Source organism: Syngnathoides biaculeatus, chromosome 19 (genome assembly GCF_019802595.1).
Source record: "Syngnathoides biaculeatus isolate LvHL_M chromosome 19, ASM1980259v1, whole genome shotgun sequence".
Taxonomy (NCBI): Eukaryota; Metazoa; Chordata; class Actinopteri; order Syngnathiformes; family Syngnathidae; genus Syngnathoides; species Syngnathoides biaculeatus.
Window position 1 is genome coordinate 4,058,091 of NC_084658.1, and position 21,503 is coordinate 4,079,593.

The 21,503-nt window shown below is 42.4% G+C and overlaps 1 protein-coding gene across 1 annotated transcript in view; it reads right to left on the reverse strand.

The window, feature by feature from the left end:
* The window catches only part of cntnap2a (contactin associated protein 2a), a 476,610-nt gene that overhangs the window by 276,660 nt on the left and 178,447 nt on the right, over nt 1-21,503 (reverse strand). Inside the window, exon 4 of the mRNA XM_061805953.1 lies at nt 18,407-18,600. Coding sequence (XP_061661937.1) covers nt 18,407-18,600 — 194 coding nt within the window. The remainder of the gene's footprint in view (nt 1-18,406; nt 18,601-21,503) is intronic.

Below are 21,503 nucleotides of genomic sequence, written 5' to 3' on the forward strand. Positions count from 1 at the left end.
TTATTTTCTTCATTGTATTTGTTTGGCACCGTTTTTATGCCAGGTGCTCTTCCTGATGCAACCCCTCTTGGTGAGTGGGGGCCTCAGTGAGAAACGAACTCACGACCTGTGGTTTATCAAACCAATGCTCTAACCACTGAGCTATGGGGCCCCATTAAAGGGGATGGGAATCTCCCTTCTTATTTCTGAACATTCTTTCCGGGTAATCCATAGTAACTGGCTCTCTTCTTCTCATAACTTCTGCTTTTCAGGTGAGGTGGTTGTGTGAAACACGGTCCAAAACTATTATTCTTGAATGATGTGTATTCTTTATTGATGAATGGCCGATGTACGCATGAGGAGCGGAAGGCTTTTCAATAAAAGTGCACATATGGATTAGGCGAGCGTGTGGGTGTGTGGGTGGGTGGTGACATGACGTGGTAATATGACTTTTTGTTCTGTTATTTAAGTTTATAGTTATCAGTAGTTAAAGACTGTAAATAGTCGTAATAAAATCAACTTCCCAGTTCAAAGTAGAGGAATCCAATGTAGAATTGAGATGTTTTCGAAAAAGAAAACTTTCACTTTGTGACAAAATGGCTTTGGTCAGTGACATGTGTCATTCTCTGAAGTCCTTGATTGTGTGCGTGGATATGTATGTATAGGGGTGTGGTGAGGATATGTAGGTATACGGGTGCGATTGACTGCAAAGCACAATTGTTAGAGGTTATTGTTATGGGAAGTTGATTGTAAGAATAAGATGACTGTAATGTGATGGTTTGTCTGCAATTGTACAAAAGTAATTGTAATAAAGAATATGCTTTCTGGGGAAGAAGTAACAATTGGATCTCTCCCTCTCATCAATTCTGCTTTTCAGGGTTCCAAGAGGAGAGATGGGAGAACTCATTTCAAAGCAACAAAAAAACAAATTATTCAACTTTGTGACCCCGTCCTCACAACTTGGGGTCCGTAACACTCATCCAAAATCTCCTCTGTCACCTCCTTCTGGTGGAGGGGTTTTTGCCTCCCGCTAATCCTAGGACCTAAGTTGTATGGGACTTCATGTAGGGTTACCCATGGCAAACAAGTCCCAGGTAAGGGAGCAGACAAAGCACAACTCCAGAACCCCCCATGATGAATAAAAATAATGGATCTAGGTTTCCCTTGCCCGGATGCGGGTCACTGGGGTCCCCCTCTGGAGCCAGGCCTGGATGTGGGGCTCGAAGGCGAGCGGCTGGTGGGTGGACCAGCACCCATGGGGCTCGACCAGACATAGCCCGAAAGGGTAACATGGGTTCCCCTTCTCATGGGCTCACCGTCTGTGAGAGAGTCCATAGGGGTCAGGTGCAATGTGAGCTGGACGGTGGTCAAAGTCGGCGACCTTGGCAATCTGATCCCTGGCTACAGAAACTAGCACTAGGGACATGGAATTGGCGCGTGAGGTCGAGAAGTTCCGACTAGATATAGTCCGACTCACCTCTACGCACCACTTAGGCTCAGGCACCACTCCTCTTGAGAAGGGTTGGACTCTGTTCCGTTCTGGAGTTACCCACGGGGAGAGATGCCGAGCACCTGTTCATATACTTATTGCCCCCTGGCTCGGGGCCTGTATGTTGGGGTTTACCCCGGTGAATGAGAGGGTAGCCTCCCTCCCCCTGTAGGTAGGGGGATGGGTCCTTACTGTTGTTTGTGGTTATGCACCAAACAGCAGTTAAGAGTACCCAGCCTTTTTGGAGTCCTTAGAGGGAGTGCTGGAGAGCGGCCCCGACTCCGTCATTCTGCTGGGGGACTTTAATGCCCACGTGGGCAATGACAGTGAGACCTGGAAAGGCGTGATTGGCAAGAACAGACCCACTAATCAGAACCCGAGTGGGGTTTGATAACTGGACTTCTGTGCTTATCACGGATTGTCCATAACAAACACCATGTTCAGGCAAAAGGGTGTCCACATGTCCACCTGGCACCAAGACACCCTAGGTCACAGTTCGATGATCAACTTTGTGGTTGTGTCATCGGACTTGCGACCGCATGTCTTGGACACTCGGGTAATGAGAGGGGCAGAGCTGTCAACCGATCTGGTGGTGATTTGGCTACGATGGTGGGGCAACATGCTGGTCCAACGTGGCAGGCCCAAATGTATTGTGAGGTTTTGCTGTGAATGGCTGGCAGTTTCCCCTGTTAGAAGGAATTTCATCTCTCACCTCCAAAAGAATTTTGCTCACGTCCCGGAGGTGGCGGGGGACATTGAGTCCGAGTTCCATGCCTCCATTGCTGAGGTGGCCGACCGGAGCTGTGGCCGTAAGGTGGTCGGTGCCTGTCGTAGTGGCAACCCGTGAACACGTTGGTGGACACCAAAAGTGAGAGATGCTTTCAAACTGAAGAAGGAGTCCTATTAGGCATTTTTGGACTATGAGACTCCCAGGGCAGCTGATAACCGGAATGTAAATTCGGAGGTCACTGATGCAAAAACCTGGGCGTTGAAGGGGTTCGGTGAGGCCATGGAGAAGGACTTCAAGACGGCTTTGAGGAAATTCTGGTCCACCGCCCGGCGTCTAAGAAGGAGGAAGCAGTGCACCATCAACACTGTGAATAGTGGGGATGGGGCGCTGCTGATCTCAACACGGGATGTTGTGAGTCAGTGGGGAGAATACTTCAAACACCTCCTCAATTCCACCAACACACCTTCCGATGAGGAAGCTGAGTCTGGGTGCCCTGAGGGTGGCTCTTCTATAACTCTCTGAGGTGGTTAAAAAACTCCTTGGTAGCAGGGCCCCAGGAGTGGATGAGATTCGCCGGGAGTTCTTAAAGGCTCGGGATGTTGTGGGGCTGTCTTGGTTGACACGCCTCTGCAACATTGCGTGGACTTCGGGGACAGTGCCTCTGGAATGGCAGACTGGGGTGGTGGTCCCCCTTTTCAAGAAGGTGACCGTAGGGTGTGTTCCAACTATAGAGAGATCACACACCCCAGCCTCCCTGGTAAGGTCTATTCAGGGATACTGGAGAGGAGGGTCAAATCTTTGAATCAGGAGGCTTGAAAATGCATTGGGATCCCTCCGGAAGAGCTGGATTAAGTGGTTGGGGAAAGTGAAGTCTCGGTACCCCTGCTGAAGCTACTCATCCCACGACCCGACCCGGAAAAGCGTTAGAAAATGGATGGATGGATGGATGGATGGATGGATGGATGGATGGATGGATGGATGGACGGATGGATGGATGGATGGATGGATGGATGGATGGATGGATGGATGTACATCCACTACAACTGGGGAGGGGTGGCGAAACAGAGATTAATAGAGAAGCACTGCCCTATGCTCACCAACTGTGGAAGGGCGCATAGGGGCAAGGTGCAGTGTGAGCTGGCCAGTGGCCGAAGGTGGGGAACTTGGTAATCCGATCTCCTGCTACAGAAACTAGCTCTAAGGAATGTCACATCTCTTCCAGGGAAGGAGCCCAAGGTGGTGTGTGAGGTCGAGAAGTTCCAACTACATATGGTCAGACTTGCGTCTACACATCACTTGGGCTGTGGTACCAGTTCTCTTAAGAGGGGTTGGACTCTGTTCCACTCTGGAGTTGCCCACAGTGAGAGGTGCTGAGCAGGTGTGGGATACTTTTTGGCCCCCGGCTCGGGGTCTGTACATTGGGGTTAACCCCAGTGAATGAGAGGGTAGCTTTCCCCAGCCTTCAGGTGGGGCAACGAGTCTTGACTGTTGTTCGTGCCTAAGCTTCAGACAACAATTCAGAATACCAAACAGTTTTGGATTGCTTCGAGGGAGTGCTGGAGATCACTTTCACTGGGGACTCCATTGTTCTGCGGGGAGACTTCAATGCAATTGCGGGCAATGACAATGAGCAGTGAGCCCTGGAAGGGAGTGATTATGGAAGAAGACACCCCCCCACCCCTCACCCCCACCCCTTCATCAAGCCAGAATGGTGTTGTGTTACTGCGTGCTCATCACGGGTTGTCCATAATGAACACTATGTTCAGGCATAAGGGTATCAATACATGCACTTGGCACCAGGATAGCCTAGGTCGCAGTTTGATAAAACACTTTGTGTTCGAGTCATCATACTTATGCCCCCACTTCTTGGATACTCGGGTGAAGAAAGGGCCGGAGGTGTCACCTCCTGGTGAGTTGGCTCCGATGGAGAGGGAAGATGCCGGTCCAACAAGGCAGGCTGAAAGGTATTGTGAGGGCCTGCTGGGAATGGTTGGCAGAAGCCCCTGTCAGACAGAGTTTCAACTCCCACCTCCGAGAGAATTTTGCTTGTTTTTGGGAGTAGGTGGGGGACATTGAGTCCTACTGGACTATGTTCCACACCGTAAGGTGGTCGGTTCCTGTCGTGGCGGAAATCCCCAAACACTTTGGTGGAAACCAACAGTGACTGTGCTGTAAAGTTGAAGAAGGAGTCCTATCAGGCATTTTTGGTCTGTGGGACTTTGTATCGCTCTGTTGTGGGAAAGATGGAGCCAGGTCGAAAGAAGGATCCCTCAATTTACTGGTTAATCTACATTCCTACCCTCACCTATGGTCATGAACTGTGGGTCATGAGAGACAAGGGTGAGAGCTCAGTCATCTGGGAGAGGCTTACAGTCGAGCCGCTGCTCCTCCACATTGAGAGGAGTCAGATGAGGTGGCTGGGGAATCTGATTCAGATGACTCCTGGACATCTCTTGGCTGGCCTGGAAATGCCTCAAGATCAAATTTCAAGCTTCAGCCTCATCACTCGATCTGATACTTCACCTTTCACCTCCAAGACATTCTTAGTCAACTTCCTTTAAAATAACCCTTACTCCATTTCTCTTCTCATCTACTCCATGGTAAAATAATATAAACTCTTCTCCTAAACTTCTAGCCTGACTACCTTTCCATCTGATCTCTTGGATGCACAATATATCAACCTTTCTTATAATCTTCATGTTAAACAACCCAAGATTTAAAGTCCCTACGCTCAGTTGTCGGCTCTGTGCTTTCCTCTTCTACCGATGAATCCACTTTCCTCCTCCTCTTCTTTCTCTCAACCCACAGTAGTTGAATTTCCACCGAAGCTCTGCAGGTTAACGGTGCTGGAGGCGAATGTTGTCTACCCGACTGATCCGGTGTGGCATTCTTTAAATGAACACTGTTTTTTGGCAAAGTTTTAAGATGGATGTCCTTTCTGATGCAACTGTCTGCATTTATCCGTACTTGGGACTGGCCTCCATCTTGCACTGGCTCGTGCCCACATGGGCCTGCAATACCAGTTTACTAACAGCCTTTATCCCTCCGTGACTGTTACTACACTGTCTTTGTGTCTTAATTGACTGTCTGTTATCGGCATGTATGTCGCATTCCAAGGGGCTCCAACTACCGGAGACAAATTTGTTCTATATGTCTGACATACTTGGCGTATACAGATGATTGTGATTGATCATAGGGAAACAAAAACCCAAAACAAACAAATGCCAAGATTTTTCAGCATAGCAGCCGCTCACTCCCAAACAGTGGTGTTACCCGCTGAGACAGCCAAACCTCTGCACAGTAGGCTCCACAAAATCGATTTTGGCAAAGCTAAACTTTCTTCTTACTTCAAATCAGAACTCGAGAAAAACCTCCTCAGAATGGTGTGCAGCATCATTGGCCACCACTTTAAACCTCGAGTCAAACTTTGCTATTTACAAAATTCTGTACAAATTTACAGTACACATACTGGGATTTATATCACATGTGTGAGAGTCTCACGAATCACACCCTTGAATATAGATTGTTATGGTTAGGCACATTCAACCTATGTCATCCCTTGCTATGTGCCTCAGCTTTCTTAAGTAGAAAATATCATTTCCTCCCTTGCATTGCATTTTAGTCTGTACTTGGTGGAAAGAGGTTTAGTCTGTAGAAATAGAAATTCAACCTGACAAAGTATGTGAATTTGGTTCTTTGTGTTTTTTGATTTGGGGATTTGAATGTCCAAATTCTGAGAGCTACCCCAATTACATTATTTTAACAATCCTTCAGAAATAACAGATTTATCAAGTTTGTTCATTGCTAGGACCTGTACAGAACAGACATAGCAATGTGGTGCCACTTTTAATGATAACTGTTTACTAATGCCAACATTTAGTTTCACTTTATCTGTCAATTGTTCATGGGAGGTACTGTGTGGGGTTCTTTTCATGATCTTAGAAAAAATAGGTTCAAAATAACTAGGATGCCTGCATATTGTGCTGTATTCGGCTGCAGACGACGTAAAATCACAACAAAGGGACTGGGAACATTGGCCCCACCAACGTGGCTGGAAGATAGCTCATCCCTTAGCCGACACTGGATCAGAGAGTCAGTCACAAGCGTTGGATTAAAAGGAGGCTGTACCCAGCATGCTCTGTGGTGCTTTTTTGTAAACAGTGGTCTTTTCTTGACTTTGTTTTCTGCACGCATTCTTTTCAGTGAGTGTCTCAGTGTTATGTCAGGCTGCATGGTATGAAGGTGTGATTATGGTATTTCATGAAATCATGATTGTGTTGCTTGATAAATATTGTTCCAGTTATATTTTCCGCATTACCAAAAGTCTTATCAACTTAACTGGTTGAATAACACACTAACGTGTTGCACCTGCTAATTGCTCAATAGACTCCAACTATTTCAAGAGTTTTAATGTATGTAGCTAAATAAACAACTCATGGACAATTTCAAATCAAATTTTAATTTAATTACATATTTGCTCCTAGTAACATAAAGAATTACATTATATACAAAAATATTTTAAACTGAACTAAGCAACGTTGTCACAAGTGCAGCAATTTGTTACTCTCCCAGATGTGATGAAAGTGCCTGCAAACGCACTTGTTTTACATGACTTGCTCCACCACCCCGTCCACCAAAGAATACATTTATCTCAGAAACTAGTTTATCACTAACTAAGTATATGCAACTTCTTCACTACACTTGCTAAAATACAATGATGAACAATGTTGCCAAAAACCCTACAAAGTTCTCTCACACAAAGGCACACGAAGAGCTCATATCATTGTAGACTCATTATAATGAATTATCACCAAATCAAATCTGTCCTGACCCCAATAACCTGTACAGCCACTGCACTCTTACTGTCCATGTTTCCATAGTAACTGTAGCTATCAAAGGCCAAACACAAATGACAAGGCTACAACTTCTATCAAAACACAAGCATTTAATTTCTCACATGGTTGAATTAATGGCAACCACATAGGACCAGCTCAGTTCCATTTATTTATTATTTTTTTCCAAGAATAGACCTGAGGCAACAAAGTGGACAATGTGGTGTATAATATCGCTGCATCCACAGCTCAGGTAGGGGGAAGAGTGGAGCTCCAGGCAGAAGAGATAGTGAGGGTGGACGACTTCAAATACTTGGGGTCAACAATCTAGAGCAATGGTGAGTGTGGTAAGGAAGTGAAGAAACGAGTCCATCAGGGTGGAACAGTTGGCGGAAGGTGTCTGGTGTTCTATGTGACAGAATAGTCTCCGCTAGGATGAAGGGAAAAGTTTATAAAACAGTGGTTGAGGCTTGCCATGATGTATGGATTAGAGACGGTGGCACTGAAGAAACAACAGGAAGCAGAACTGGAAGTTGCAGAAAGGAAGATGCTGAGGTTCTCACTTGGAGTGAGCAGGTTGGATAGGATTAGAAATGAGCTAATAAGAGGGACAGCCAAAGTTGGATGTTTAGGAGACATGGTTAGAGGGAGCAGACTTCGATGCTTTGGACATTTTCAGAGGCGAGAGAGTGTGTATATTGGTAGAAGGTCGCTGAGGATGGAGCTGCCAGGCAAAAGAGCGAGAGGAAGACCTTGATGGATGTTGTGAGACAGGACATGAGGAGAGTAGGTGTTAGAGAGGAAGATGCAAGTGATAGGCTTAGATGGAAAAAGATGACACGCTGTGGCAAACCCTAACGGGACAAGCCGAAAGCAAAAGAAGAAGAAGAAGACGCTTTGTTATTTATGTAAATTAGCATGGGAAAATGTACCTCAATTTGGTTAATGTGTTAAACAGCTCCAGGTAAGTGTCATCAAGTTCATAAACTGCTAGTCTGAATTCAAACCCTAGATTTTTTTTCCTCCACGTACCGTACTTAAATGTCCACTGACACCTAAAACATAAAATTCGGTATGTTTTTAACCAAAAATAATCATTAGGAATGGTCCCATCCATTTTTTCACAGCAAGTCTGAATGTTGGTGTATATTGTTTTTTTCCATCTCCCACCAGGGAAAGTCTTTCTCAGACTATGTTAGGGTTATATTTCCCCGGTCAGCTCACTCGATTGTGAGATGTTCTTTTCTGCAAATGACGTTGCAGGAAATATGGCCGCCACTAGGATGTTGAATGAGACTTCCGCAACTTTGCCCATTATTGACACCCTCTCTGCTCTTATTTTTTTTTTAATACACATTGAAGTGAATAATATGATATGTAGTTTTCATAACAATATCTATTTTAAAATGTATATTGGGCTGTCAGTGGCCCTTTAAGGCAAAAAATATAAAGTGTCATTGAACAAATAGGATGGGATGCTTTTCTATTACTCAGCCTTTGTCTAATTTAAATATGTTTACAACAGAGACTGCAACCAATAAATTCAAATGGAAGGGAAGCAAAAGCCAACTTCTGGGAAAACCAAAGTGTAAATAAAAGTGGAATAAGGAATGGTATTACAACAGAGAACCAGAAAGACAGGGAGTGCAGCATGAATGTATTTTGAAAGGAAGGATACTGTAAGACAAGGTGGGGTAGGCACTCATAACAGCAATGCACACAAAGTAACAAAGGATCTAAGTCTTCAGACAAGATAAAAAATAATTGCATCTTTGCTACACCAGTGAAGTTCTTACATTAATGCTAACACTTACAGATGAAAGGACATACTTTGTAGACCACCTGTGGATATGTGGAAATGAAAGTGTGCATCTAGCAATGAGACACACATTAGTTCCAACAAGGGTTGTTTGGACGATGCTGAGAGCTTTCATGGTAACTATTATTCACTTGATTTCTTCCCTCTTTTCTTTGAGCGTGGGCCAAATGGATCAGAGGCCAGCAGACAAGATAACAAGGACGCGAATACTTTTCCTAAAGTTTGAAAAACTATTTGGGCCTGGTGACTCTACCCATCTCAAAATATCGTTCCCCCATCTCTCTCTAATCGCTAACAGAAAAATAAATTCCATTATCATTTTGATTTGAAGAATATGCATTTAAGTGCTACCTTGACTTGGGACTTGGTTAAAAGCAAACATTCATACCACTGAACCATTATAACCTTAGTAACTATGTACCCAAATTGGAGCCGTATCATTTGCGTTGAAGCTGCTCGGCCCAAGTTAGCCTAGCCTAGCCCAGATCGGTAACAACAAATCGTGGCTGTATTCTAATATTTAACTGAGCTGAACTAATATTTAACATCAAACGTTAGTACTTACATGACCAGAAAAACCTACGTTTCGTTTACGAGACAGTGAGTACTTAGAAGGAAGTTGGGCTGGAAGAAGCGTCAACTTAAACTTGCTTATAGGCCCAGACGAACTTAGCTTAGCTGGCCAACGAGACACATCTGTGATCAAACCGTGCTGTTGACAAAACATCAAACGTGAGTAATTTCTTAACTTTTACGACGAGGGCCGTGAGGATTTATAGGAAATTTAACAAGTCTTATCTTAGTAAATCTTAGTACCCAAATTGGTGCCGTATCATTCGCATTGAAGCTGCTTGGCCCAAATTAGCCTAGCGCTCTAACAACATTACCTACGTAGAGTATACAACGAGGACCAAACATCGAACGTGGACTCATCTACTAGGGTGAGGGCCATTATGGTTTCAATCCCTTCCATCCACATATCCTTTAAATTGCCATATCCTTTATATTTTCACACAAGTAGTATGTGATTTGTGTACTTTATGTGCCGACTGTGTTTATTCGATTGCTTGTATCTGATTTTAACTTTAACATAGATTAGATTTGAATTGTGTAACTTATGTGCTGACTTTGTTTATTTGATTGCTTGTTTTGATTATCTGCAGCCCGAAGGGGGGCACAATTCCTGTGCATCCTGTAGGCCGGTCCCAAACCCGGATAAATGAAGAGGGTTGCGGCAGGAAGTGCAGCCATTGTAAAACTGTGCCAATTATATATGAGCGTTCATCAAATGAATTACCTAACGGATAGGTCGTGGCCTGGGCTAACTACGCCCGCCCCTGATTCCCTGTTAATCTGCAAGGCGTAGGGAGAAATTCAGATAATGTAGGTTGAACACAAAAAAAGAGGAGGAAAGTGGCTTAGTCGGCAGAAGAAGAAGAGGCATGCACGGTCCCTACAACTGTGTGTAGGGACTTTGAATGTTGGAACTATGACAGAAAAAGCTCAGGAGTGAGTTGACATGATGATTAGGAGAAAGGTTAATGTATTGTGCATCCAAGAGAGCAAGTGGAAAGGGAGTAAGCCTAAAAGTTTAGGAGCAGGGTTTAAATTATTTTACCATGGAGTAGATGGGAAGAGAAATGGAGTAGGGGTTATTTTAAAAGAAGAGCTGGCTAAGAATGTGTTGGAGGTGAAAAGAGTGTCGGATTGAGTGATGAGGCTGAAATTTGAAATTGAGGGTATTGTGTATAATGTGATTAGCAGCTATGCCTCACAGGTAGGATGTGACCTCAAGTTGAAAACAAAACAAGAGGCATATGCCATATATGACATGTACACCAGGATGGATATGAAAGAAGGAGAAAAGGATCTCTACAGGTTGGCCAGACAGAGGGATACAAATGGGAAGGATGTGCAGCAAGTAAAGGTGATTAAGGATAGCGATGGAAATATGTTGACTGGTGCCTGTAGTGTGCTGAATAGATGGAAAGAATACTTTGAGAAGTGAATGAATGAAGATAATGAGAGAGAAGGAAGAGTAGAAGAAGCAAGTGTAAATTACCAGAAAGTGGCAATGATTAGTAAGGGGGAAGTTAGAAAGGCACTAAAGAGGATGAAAAATGGAAAGACAGTTGGTCCTGATGACATAACAGTGGAGGTATGGAAGCAATTTGGAGAGGTGACTGTGGAGTTTTGCACCCACCTTTTCAATAGATTACTAGCGGGCGAGAAGATGCCTGAAGAATGGAGGCAAAGTGTGCTAGTCCACATTTTTAAGAACAAATGCAATGTTCAAAGCTGTGGAAACTATAGAGGAATAAAGATGATGAGCCACACAATGAAGTTATAGGAAATAGTAGTGGAAGCTTGACTCAGGACAGAAGTAAGCATCTGCAAGCAACAGTATGGTTTCATGCCAAGAAAGAGAACCACAGATGCATTATTTGCCTTGAGGATGCTTGTGGAAAAGTACAGAGAAGGTCAGAAGGAGCTAAATCATGTCTTTGTAGACCTAAAGAATGCCTATGACAGAGTACCAAGAGAGGAACTGTGGTACTATATGCGCAAGTCTGGTGTGATGGAAAAATATGTTCGAATAGTACAGGTAATGTATGAGAGTAGCAGAACAGTGGTGAGATGTGCCATAGGTGTGTCAGAAGAATTTAAGGTGGTACTGCAACAAGGATCCGCGCTGAGCCCCTTCCTCTTTGCGGTAGTAATGGATAGGCTGACAGATGAGGTTAGACTGGAATCCCCTTGGACTATGATGTCCGCAGTTGATATTGTGATCTGCAGTGAAGCAGGGAGATGGCGGAGGAACAATTACAAAGATGGAGGCACGCACTGGCAAGGAGAGGAATGAAGATTAGCAGAAGTAATACAGAATATATGTTCATAAATGTGAGGAGCAGAGGAGGAAGAGTGAAGCTCCAGGGAGAAGAGATAGCGAGGCTAGATGACTTCAAATACTTGGGGTCAACAATACAAAGCAATGGAGAGTGCGGTAAGGAAGTGAAAAAACGGGTCCAAGCGGGGTGGAACAGTTGGCGGAAGGTGTCTGGTGTTCTATGTGACAGAAGAGTCTTCGCTAGGATGAAGGGAAAAGTTTATAAAACAGTGGTGAGGCCAGCCATGATATTCGGATTAGAGATGGTGGCACTGAAGAAACAACAGGAAGCAGAACTGGAAGTAGCAGAAAGGAAGATGCTGAGGTTCTTGCTCGGAGTGAGCAGGTTGGATATGATTTGAAATGAGATTATTAAAGGAACAGCCAAAATTGGATGTTTTGGAGACAAGGTTAGAGAGAGCAGACTTCGATAGTTTGGACATGTTCAGAGGCGAGAGAGTGAGTATATTGGTAGAAGGGTACTGAAGATGGAGCTGCCAGGCAAAAGAGTGAGAGGAAGCCCTTGATGGATGTTGTGAGGGAGGACATGAGGACAGTAGGTGTGAGAGAAGAAGATCCACGAGATAGGCTTAGACGGAAAAAGATGACACGCTGCGGTGACCCCTAACGGGACGAGCCAAAAGGACAAAAAGAAGAAGAAGTCATAACATGGAAAATATTTAACTCATTTTTAACAAAGACTTTTTATCTAGAATTTTCAGGAATTAGGTAAAGATCGTAGAAAACGTTCAAAGCATTTTATATACAATAACTCATGTAGATCTGCACAACAGGAAGGGGAAAAAACATCAGAGAATCGTTTTGAGTTAAAGTAACCCGGAAAATACATGTAGGACTATTTTTCATTGGTATGCTGACGAAGCATTATTAATGTGTCCCTGTTTGATGCACGATCAGCTTAAGAGTTGTAGCTGGGGCTGTGGTGGTTTATTAGATACATATATTACTGTGAAGTGAGCTGGGTGACTTAAGAGCTTCAAGCTTCTCATCCATACGAAACAACAGTGGCTGAGACTAAGGGCATGCTGGAATGATCTACACCAAATTTATGAGAGGAAAATTAGTTATTTGAAGGAAACATGGTACATTTTTTATTTTCCCACTCATCCTCACAAGGGTTGATTGAGTGCTGGAGCCCATCCCAGCTTTCATCGGGTAAGTTGCCACCCAGTCGCAGGGTACATAGAGACATCCAACATTTGCACTCACAATCACACCTTGGGGGAATTTATAGTCTCCAACTAATGAATGTTTTTGAGATGTGCGAGGAAACTGGTGTTCCTGAAGAAAACCCACACAGGCACAGGGAGAACATGCAAACTCCATACAGGGAGGCTCGGGATTAGAACCCCGGTCCTCAGATCTGTGAGGCCAACACTGTACCAGTAGCCCCACAGTGTCACCTAAAATTCAACCTCGAGGGACAATTAAGTACTGTTTATTGTCATAAAAAGTTACAAGAATGGTCCAGACTGGCAAAAGGACAATGTCTTACCCCCCATCTCTAAAGAAAACACTAACAAGCTCATCACATCGGGAGAGGTATGGAAGGTTTCTGGTCTAGGTTATTGCTCACAAAGCTGTATTTGTTGATTTGTCTGGGAACCTTCATGGTCACTCCATCATTTTCCGTACCCAGTGTCAGTGTCAGTTCACGATGGAGCCCTACCAGAACAAGAAGTAATGCTGGTGTCCATTTATCTCCCCCATTACTCAACCAAACCAAACTATGATTCAAATTCAAATTCAAATTCAGAAAAGCAATCACAAAAAAGAAAAATAAAACAAAACAAGTGTATGCATATAATTGTTGCATCACATACAGTACATTCTGACTATAGGTCTTTGACAATATAATGCTGCAGATCGTATTTAAATTACCACACTCATTTGTCAATGTCATTATGACTGCAGTTTCACAAAACCAATTATGAACTGTTTATCAATGATCATCCTCAGGGAATCGCTGAAGCAATACAGTGACATTGTCTGCTGTAGGAAAGGACAGTCATTCCTTGAGTGTCATGCTTACTTATCAGGCCTACTTCTGATTGGCAGGGATGGAGAAAAGAGACCTGGGTTTATGTGCAAATTATTTGTCTCTCAAATTCAAACCAAACACTGTATATAGGATGAGTGTGTGACCAAATCCTGGCCAAAATAGAGTTTTATATCCCGATTAGCATATCTGCCTCACATTTATGAGGTTAGAAAGTCATGTTAATGCTTTCCCCATTCTTACATGGATTTTCTCTAGATACTCTGCCTTCCCCCCCACATTCCAGAAACATGCATCTCTAAATTGTCCTTTAGTCTGAATGGGACCTATCTCAGCGGTGCCGAGACGTTTTTACCCCAAGATCTACTTTCCAAGCAGCCGGCCTCTCGTGATCTACCAATAGGGGGGTATGCCATGACTTCCATGGAGAAAGCAAAATAGAGTCCGTAAATAGGAGGACAGCTTTCTCGAATGCGACTTTATGTGCGTGCGATTGAGGTATCTGTTACACCTGAATCAAGTGACGAGATGGATGATAGGCTGATTTCTTTTTTTTTTTTTTTTTTTTTTTTTTTTTTTTTGGGCACACAGTCATGGGATCAACCAAGACTGCCATCACGATCTTTTTGCCATTGCCATTGAGCACCCCTGTTCTACCTGCATGTCTTAGCTTAGGGTTTGCCATGCCTCTTGCCCATGACTGAACCAAACCAATATAGGAATTCGTGTTATGAAACTGTATAACATCAAAAGGATCCAAAGAACCTTCAGTGAGGACTCAATGAGCTTTCGTAAGACAACTCTGGAGGCTAACTCGAAACCCAGGTGCACAGGTGAACATCAAATGGCACATATTCCAAGCAGGTAGATGCACTGTCTCTGCTGCTGTTTTGTATAGGCCTGAACACCATCAATCAGATCATAACCAAAATTGGTTTTGGGTATCCATTCAGCAGTGGAATGATTATCAGCCACCTCCTCTACATGGGTAACATCAAGACATATGCAAAAAATGAATGAGACATTGACTCCCTGATTCATCTGACAAGCATATCCAACAAAAACATTTTAATGCTATTCGGACTAGAGAAGTGCGACCATGTGATATTTCATGCCCTGCAGTTCTTATTATGGAGGTGGGGTGGTACCTTGTACCTTCTCTCATCTTCTACCTCTCTTTTTTCCCCAGCAATCATAATCACCTGTGCAGTGCACTTGCTTTGAAGCAACACTCCTTACTGTCAGAATTTAAGCCTGCCAAGTCCAGCAAACCTTTGCTTGAGTATTCACACTTGTCTGTTACTCTCTGGGGGACACTCGCACTTTGAGGTTTCTGTGGTATGCAAGTAACTATCTGATGACTCACATCTCAATTTAGTTCTCTCATGTCTCCAATGTACCTTCTGTGCCTTCCCTACCTCACTGTCTGCTCCACCCACGTGGCCAAGCCAGACCACCTGCTCTCATTCCTGCTTGCTAGTTGTCCCTAACACTCCACCACCTTGCTTGGTTATTTTTACCCTGTGCCAACCTGCAATTAACCCTTCTAAATCTACTCGCTATTCCTCAGTTTGCTCTTGGTTCAAATTCAACTCACATCAGCAAATAATAGCTAGAAGAGGAAAGATAATCACAACCAGACCTATTTAACAACCTGAGAGCAGGATAACAAATGTGCAGGACAGTTATGAATACCTTGAAAATTCAATGGGTTGAAGGATGGTCACAGCTAGATAACTAAAGAGGATGTAGCAGATCCTTAATAGTGAGCTGAATGGCAAGAAAAAGCCCATTAACAATTAAGCACTGACAGTCAGATTTTTTTACTTGGATCACACCCTGGCCACTGGAAGAGATGCAGCACTTTGACATAAGAACAAGAAAGCACCTTAGAATGGCCGGTGAGTTGTAGTAAGCATTACGGACAATATTCAGGAGGAAACACCAAACCTCCAAGAATGCATCAAGAAGATGGTGCCCTGTGATGACTTACCCTACTAAGTGAATGCCTAAGGAAACAGAAGCCAGTAAAGAGAAGGATCCATAAGGTAGGACAAGCTCCTGGATGGTATGTGCCACCCATAAGTTGAAAAACTGGATGACATCAAGAAAATGCCAGTGGCTGGAATAGGCTTGACCGAAAGACAGCCAAGAAGCACTAATCATGGGGTCTGCCACATCAGACAGGACCCCAGATGCTGGCAGGCAAGGATTACCCATTAGAGCATAAGCAGGTAGCACCAATAGTGTACCAGAAGATGTGGACTGGAGTTCCCAGAAGCAAGATGGAAGAGACCATCACAGATGTTTCAGAACATCTAGGCCAAGGTATTGTAGGTCTTCCAGATTCACAACTAACACATTGGTGATGGTCAACCAGCGTGACAAAGTTGTGGTGGGTAAACATCAGAAGATAGAGGTTGAGATACAAAATGTAGCAATCTCAAGTGATAGCAACATTCTGAAAAAGGGACAAAATAAGATGGAGAAATACCAGACTTAAGGAAGAACTATAGAAGATGTGGATGGTGAAAACAATGGAGGTGCCCATATTGATCAGGGCACTCGGACCAGTAACATCCAAGCTGGGTGGATTGCTCTCATCTAACAGATACCAGGAATAACATCTGGCATGCAATACTGTTTTTGTGAAACAATCACTGTTTTAAGAAGCGCTTATTTAAACACAAGATATTTTCAATATAAGCGGCAATAAATGAAAAATGCAGTGTATATACATTATATGTTGTGTATAGTAATGCATAAAACACAAGCAGTAGTTTCCCCAAACAGCAGGGAGATTAATGTGTTTTGGAGCAATTGTAGAAATCACAGAGGTAATGAATCAAGGATAATAGCAAAACACAAACACTTTGAAATATATAATCACATCTAAGAGTTATGATGCAGAACACATAAACAACAACTTAATTTACTTTTAGCTATAAAAGTCCACATTTTCCATTCTGAATAGACCTAAAGGGCCACAAATTGAGCTTAGTACCGACATATATTTAAAAAAAAAACATTGGTGATACCTTCTCACCTACTAAACATAATTATTGGTTTTGTACATTATACTCATTAAACATTAAAAGAGGAAAAAAGTTCATTCAAGCCATTTTTTTGTAATATGCTCAAGTTCCATTCTGCAGGTTTAGCATGTTTTTTTTTTTGTTTATTTATTTTTTATTGACTTTGTGCTCTCACTTGAATGTGAGAGCTATACTTTAGCTATACTTTAAGCTTTACTTTATCTTCTCTTCAGTCTTTTTTTATTGCTGTTCTTAGCCTCTTGGCTACATAGCTGAGAAATAAAGATGAAAAAAAAATGTCATTTAATGTTCGTGTCTTTGACAAAAACAAAATACATTATATTGACTCAGTGGAGTCCAACGATACCATAATTCCCATTGTGGGAGAGTTATGCTTTTGACCACAGCCAATGAACTCCACTTAACCATTTTTGTCTCGCATAATCATAGGGGTTGGACTGACACCCATTAATACCTTATTTTAGATTTAGGTGCATTGTTGTAAGGCTACAAAGGCAACTACGTATGTCTTCTGTGGGACTTAATGTAATGTAATAGTGAATAATAATAATCCATCCATCGATCCATTTTTCTGAGACGCTTATCTTGACGAGGGTCGTGAGAGTGCTGGAGCCTATCCCATCTGTCATCGGGGAGGAAGGGTGGGTACACTCTGAACTGGTTGCCAGCCAATCACAGGGCACAGGGAGACAGGCAGTCGCACTCACATTCACACTTACAGGGAATTTGGAGTCACCAATTAATGCATGTTTTGGGGATGTGGGAAGAAACTGGAGTGCCTGGAGAAAACCCATGCAGGCATGGGGAGAACATCCAAACTCCATACAGGGCCAGGATTTGAGCCCCGGACCTCAGAGCAGTGAGGCCAATGCTTAACAGCTGCTCCACTATGCCACTTAGTAATAATAATAATAATAATAATCGATCCATTTTCCACACCAATTATTACTAGGGTCGTGGTGGATTCTATGCCAGCTGACTCTTGAGGGAGAGGCAGGGTACAGTCAACTGGTCGGCACAGAACAAAAATAATAACAATAATAATAATACATTCTATTTCTAAGTGCCTTTTGTGTATTCCCGATGATGCCGGAATACTGTAGATAAAACATTAAAAACAATTGTATAGAAGCAAACTTAATGAATGAAAAATAAAATCATCCATCATAATGGTCCTTGCACTTAAGTGGACAGTACTGTATTTGTATAATGGTGGAAATTATAGTATAGTTATAGTAGTTAATTATAGTGTAGTTAATTTGCCGTAAAGGATCCAAGATAACAGAATAAAGGTTGGAGTGATCACTTCAGTACCTTGTTAAGAAAAAAAAAAAAACTTTCTATCAATGTGTTATTCTCAACTGATCTTGGATATTTCAGAGCCATCCTCTTTAGTCATGTACAACACTATGTAAAGATGGATATGAAACAAAGGCATTTAGGATTCTGAAAAATACGTGGTTGAACCACCATATCCCTAATCCTGCAGAGGCGCAGCCCAGTCTGTACCACATACGTGCACTTTCCATCATTTCCAATGCATCAATCATACACTGCATCAGGATGACACAAACACAGACAATGGAGGACTCACCCAAATGTTGCCATCCTGATGATAAGGTTTCCAGTTCCTTCCTGTGTCGCTGTAGAGTAGACGGTACCGAGTCGTCCAATCAGAGCTGCTGTAGCGACCCTGTGTTGCTATGGCACTCATGTGCTTTCTGAAGCCCAGGTCGACCTGCAGCCACTGGTAGTGATCACTATCGAGTGGAGACCATCCACCAGCACCTGGAGAGTTCACGACATTTGAAAATAGGTGTCACGTTGGACTGTATGTCCATCTAACAGGGTTGCAAGAAAACTATTCACTTAATTGGATTTCTGTAAAAATCCTAAAATACTGTATGTTTTGATCTTCATTTAAGTCACAACAAGAGATCAAAAGCTGCACTGAGATCCAACGTGACCAAAATTGACCCCTTTCCCGATTTAGGATTCAATCTTATATAATTTAGCACTTGGGATAAGAAAAGATTCTGTGCTGTGATGAGTTCGGTAATCTTGTCAACCACAGCAAACAGAGTGCAAGTGTTGTTGAGGTTTTTTTTCGGATGATTTAAAAAACGTGTTGCTGTCTCACCCTAACTCTTTGTTGACATTACAAAGACACTTTCTGTAGAGGTCATAGTCAATTTTTCCTGCACTTCGCCAAAGAGCTCTTGATGATCAATGTGTTCCTCCACTGTGTTTTAGGTCGGCTCAGGATGGTCTTACTTTGAACAGGAGCAACAGCATTCATGGCATTTGAGATTTTCAAGGTGAAATTGTCCAAAAGTTCATCAAACGACTCTGTGGCGCAGCTACAGTTTACATAAACTTAGTGGCAGTACTGTACTCTCATTTCTCTACATTTTCTTAATAGACATAGATGTTGTCTGAACATTTGGAAGAATCTGTAATTAAAATAATAAACCAAAATGGTCAGAAATAGCTGAATCTTTAATGTCAATTGATAAAGTTTCAATGTTTTTTGAGATGACCAGTTCTAAGATTTGACCTTGGTTGTGAGTTGGACTCTTAATATGTTGAGAGAGGTCAAATGTGTCTGGTATGCCAGAAAGTCCTTTGGATGTTTCTTCCTGTTCAATTGTATCTTGGAGGTCTATATATTATTAAGACAAAAATCTTTGGATCGCCTTTAACTAATAGACAACAGATGTTCAAAAGAGCTAAAATCACCTAGTATAATTTCTTTACATTGAAATCATGATTTAAAAAGAACAGCAATACCACCACCATTTATTCCATTTAACAGTTGTTCATAAAATTACAATTTGCTGGTTGTAATGATGTCATTAATCAACGTGGATTTGTTACCCAGTGACCTTATATTAAAAAGAGCTAGTCCAGCAGTGATAACTAGAGACAATGGTTTTGATAGATACACATTTTATCCTCACTAAGGTAATAGTTCTACGTTTTTTGTGTGCCCCATCTCTTTGATGAGCCCTCTGCCTTATGTAATTACAGGGGTGATAAAAGCCTAATGTCCAAAGGGGTCTGAATTATTCTGGAATAGACCCAGTAAATATTAGTCAGATTTACAGATAAGGTTTTTAATGGGTGGAGGAGGGCGTTTTGCATCTAAGTGGACAGTGGTTTCAGATGAGGGGGGATGGGAGGAGGACCTTAGCATGGTGTGGCCTGGAGTCCAATGTTGCCAATCGTTTTCACCCTATCCGTCAGACCTTACATTGCATTCAGGCTAGGAGAGGGGGACCCAACATCTACTGCTAATTGCTTGGTTGCTTTATTCATAGAGGGGGAATTCCGAAGTGTGGATGACTCCAATGGGTAAGGAAGACTGCCTCTTGCACATCTGTGACTCTTACAGTATAAGGATTAGTTCCTATAAGCAAAATGTCTTGTTCCTTGTTCTGAATGTCATACCAGGGCGGCACTGACTGCCGGAGACAAATTTGTTATTTGTTTTTACACACTTGGCCTATAAAGCTGATTCTGATTCTGAAGAAAAAATGTCAACAGAGGCAAAGCAAGCAGAGTAAGGAAAAAATCATCTGCATTGTTCGAGAACCGAGAGAAAGAATTGTACCATAATTTCTTGTGTAAAATGTGCACCCAGGTGTAATATGCACCCCCAAACTTGACCTCCAAATTCTGGAAAACCCTTTACTTCTACTGAATAGTCAATTTTTACAGCTACAATAACAATTACAAAACACATTTATTTTGATTTTAATGGGATTGAAATCAAACTGTCAAGGTTTTCAGAAAAGCATTAAGAAAAACAAAACCAAAGAAATTAATGATGTTTGTTGTTCAGTCATCAGTCCTATTGAAAAAAGAAAACTGCATTTCACAAATTCTGCCTGGGTATGTAAGTATAGTGCCTTGTGAAAGTATTTGGCCCCCTTGAACTTTTCAACCTTTCACATTTCAGGCTTCAAACATAAAGATATCTTTTTTTTTTCAAGAATCAACAAGTGGGACACAATTGTGAAGTGGAACCAAATTTATTGGATATTTTATACTTTTTTACCAAATAAAAAGCTGAAAACTGGGGCGTCCAATATTAATCAGCCCCTTTACTTTCAGTGCAGCAAACTCACTCCAGAAGTTCTGTGAGGATCTCTGAATGATCCAATGTTGACTGATGATGATAAATGGAATCCACCTGTGTGTAATCAAGTCTCTGTATAAATGCACCTGCTTTGTGATAGACTCAGGGCTCTGTTTAAAGTGTAGAGAGTATCATGAAGATCCAGAAACACAGCAGGCAGGTCCGAGATACTGTTGTGGAGAAGTTTAAAGCCGGATTTGGATACAAAAAGATTCCCCAAGCTTTAAACACCTCAAGGAGCACTGTGCAAGCAATCGTATTGAAATGGAAGCTGTTTTGCAAGGAAGAATGGGCAAGGATTTCAGTCTCTTGATGTGCAAAACTGATAGAGACATACCCCAAGCGACTTGCAGCTGTAGTTGCAGCACAAGGTGGCGCTACAAAGTAGTAATGCAAGGGGGGCGAATAATATTGCACGCCCCACTTTTCACGTTTTTTTTTTGTTAAAAAAGTTAAAAATATCCAGTAAATTTTGTTCCACTTCACGATTATGTCCCACTTGTTTTTGATTCTTGACAAAAAAAAAAAATGTTATTTTATATCTTTATGT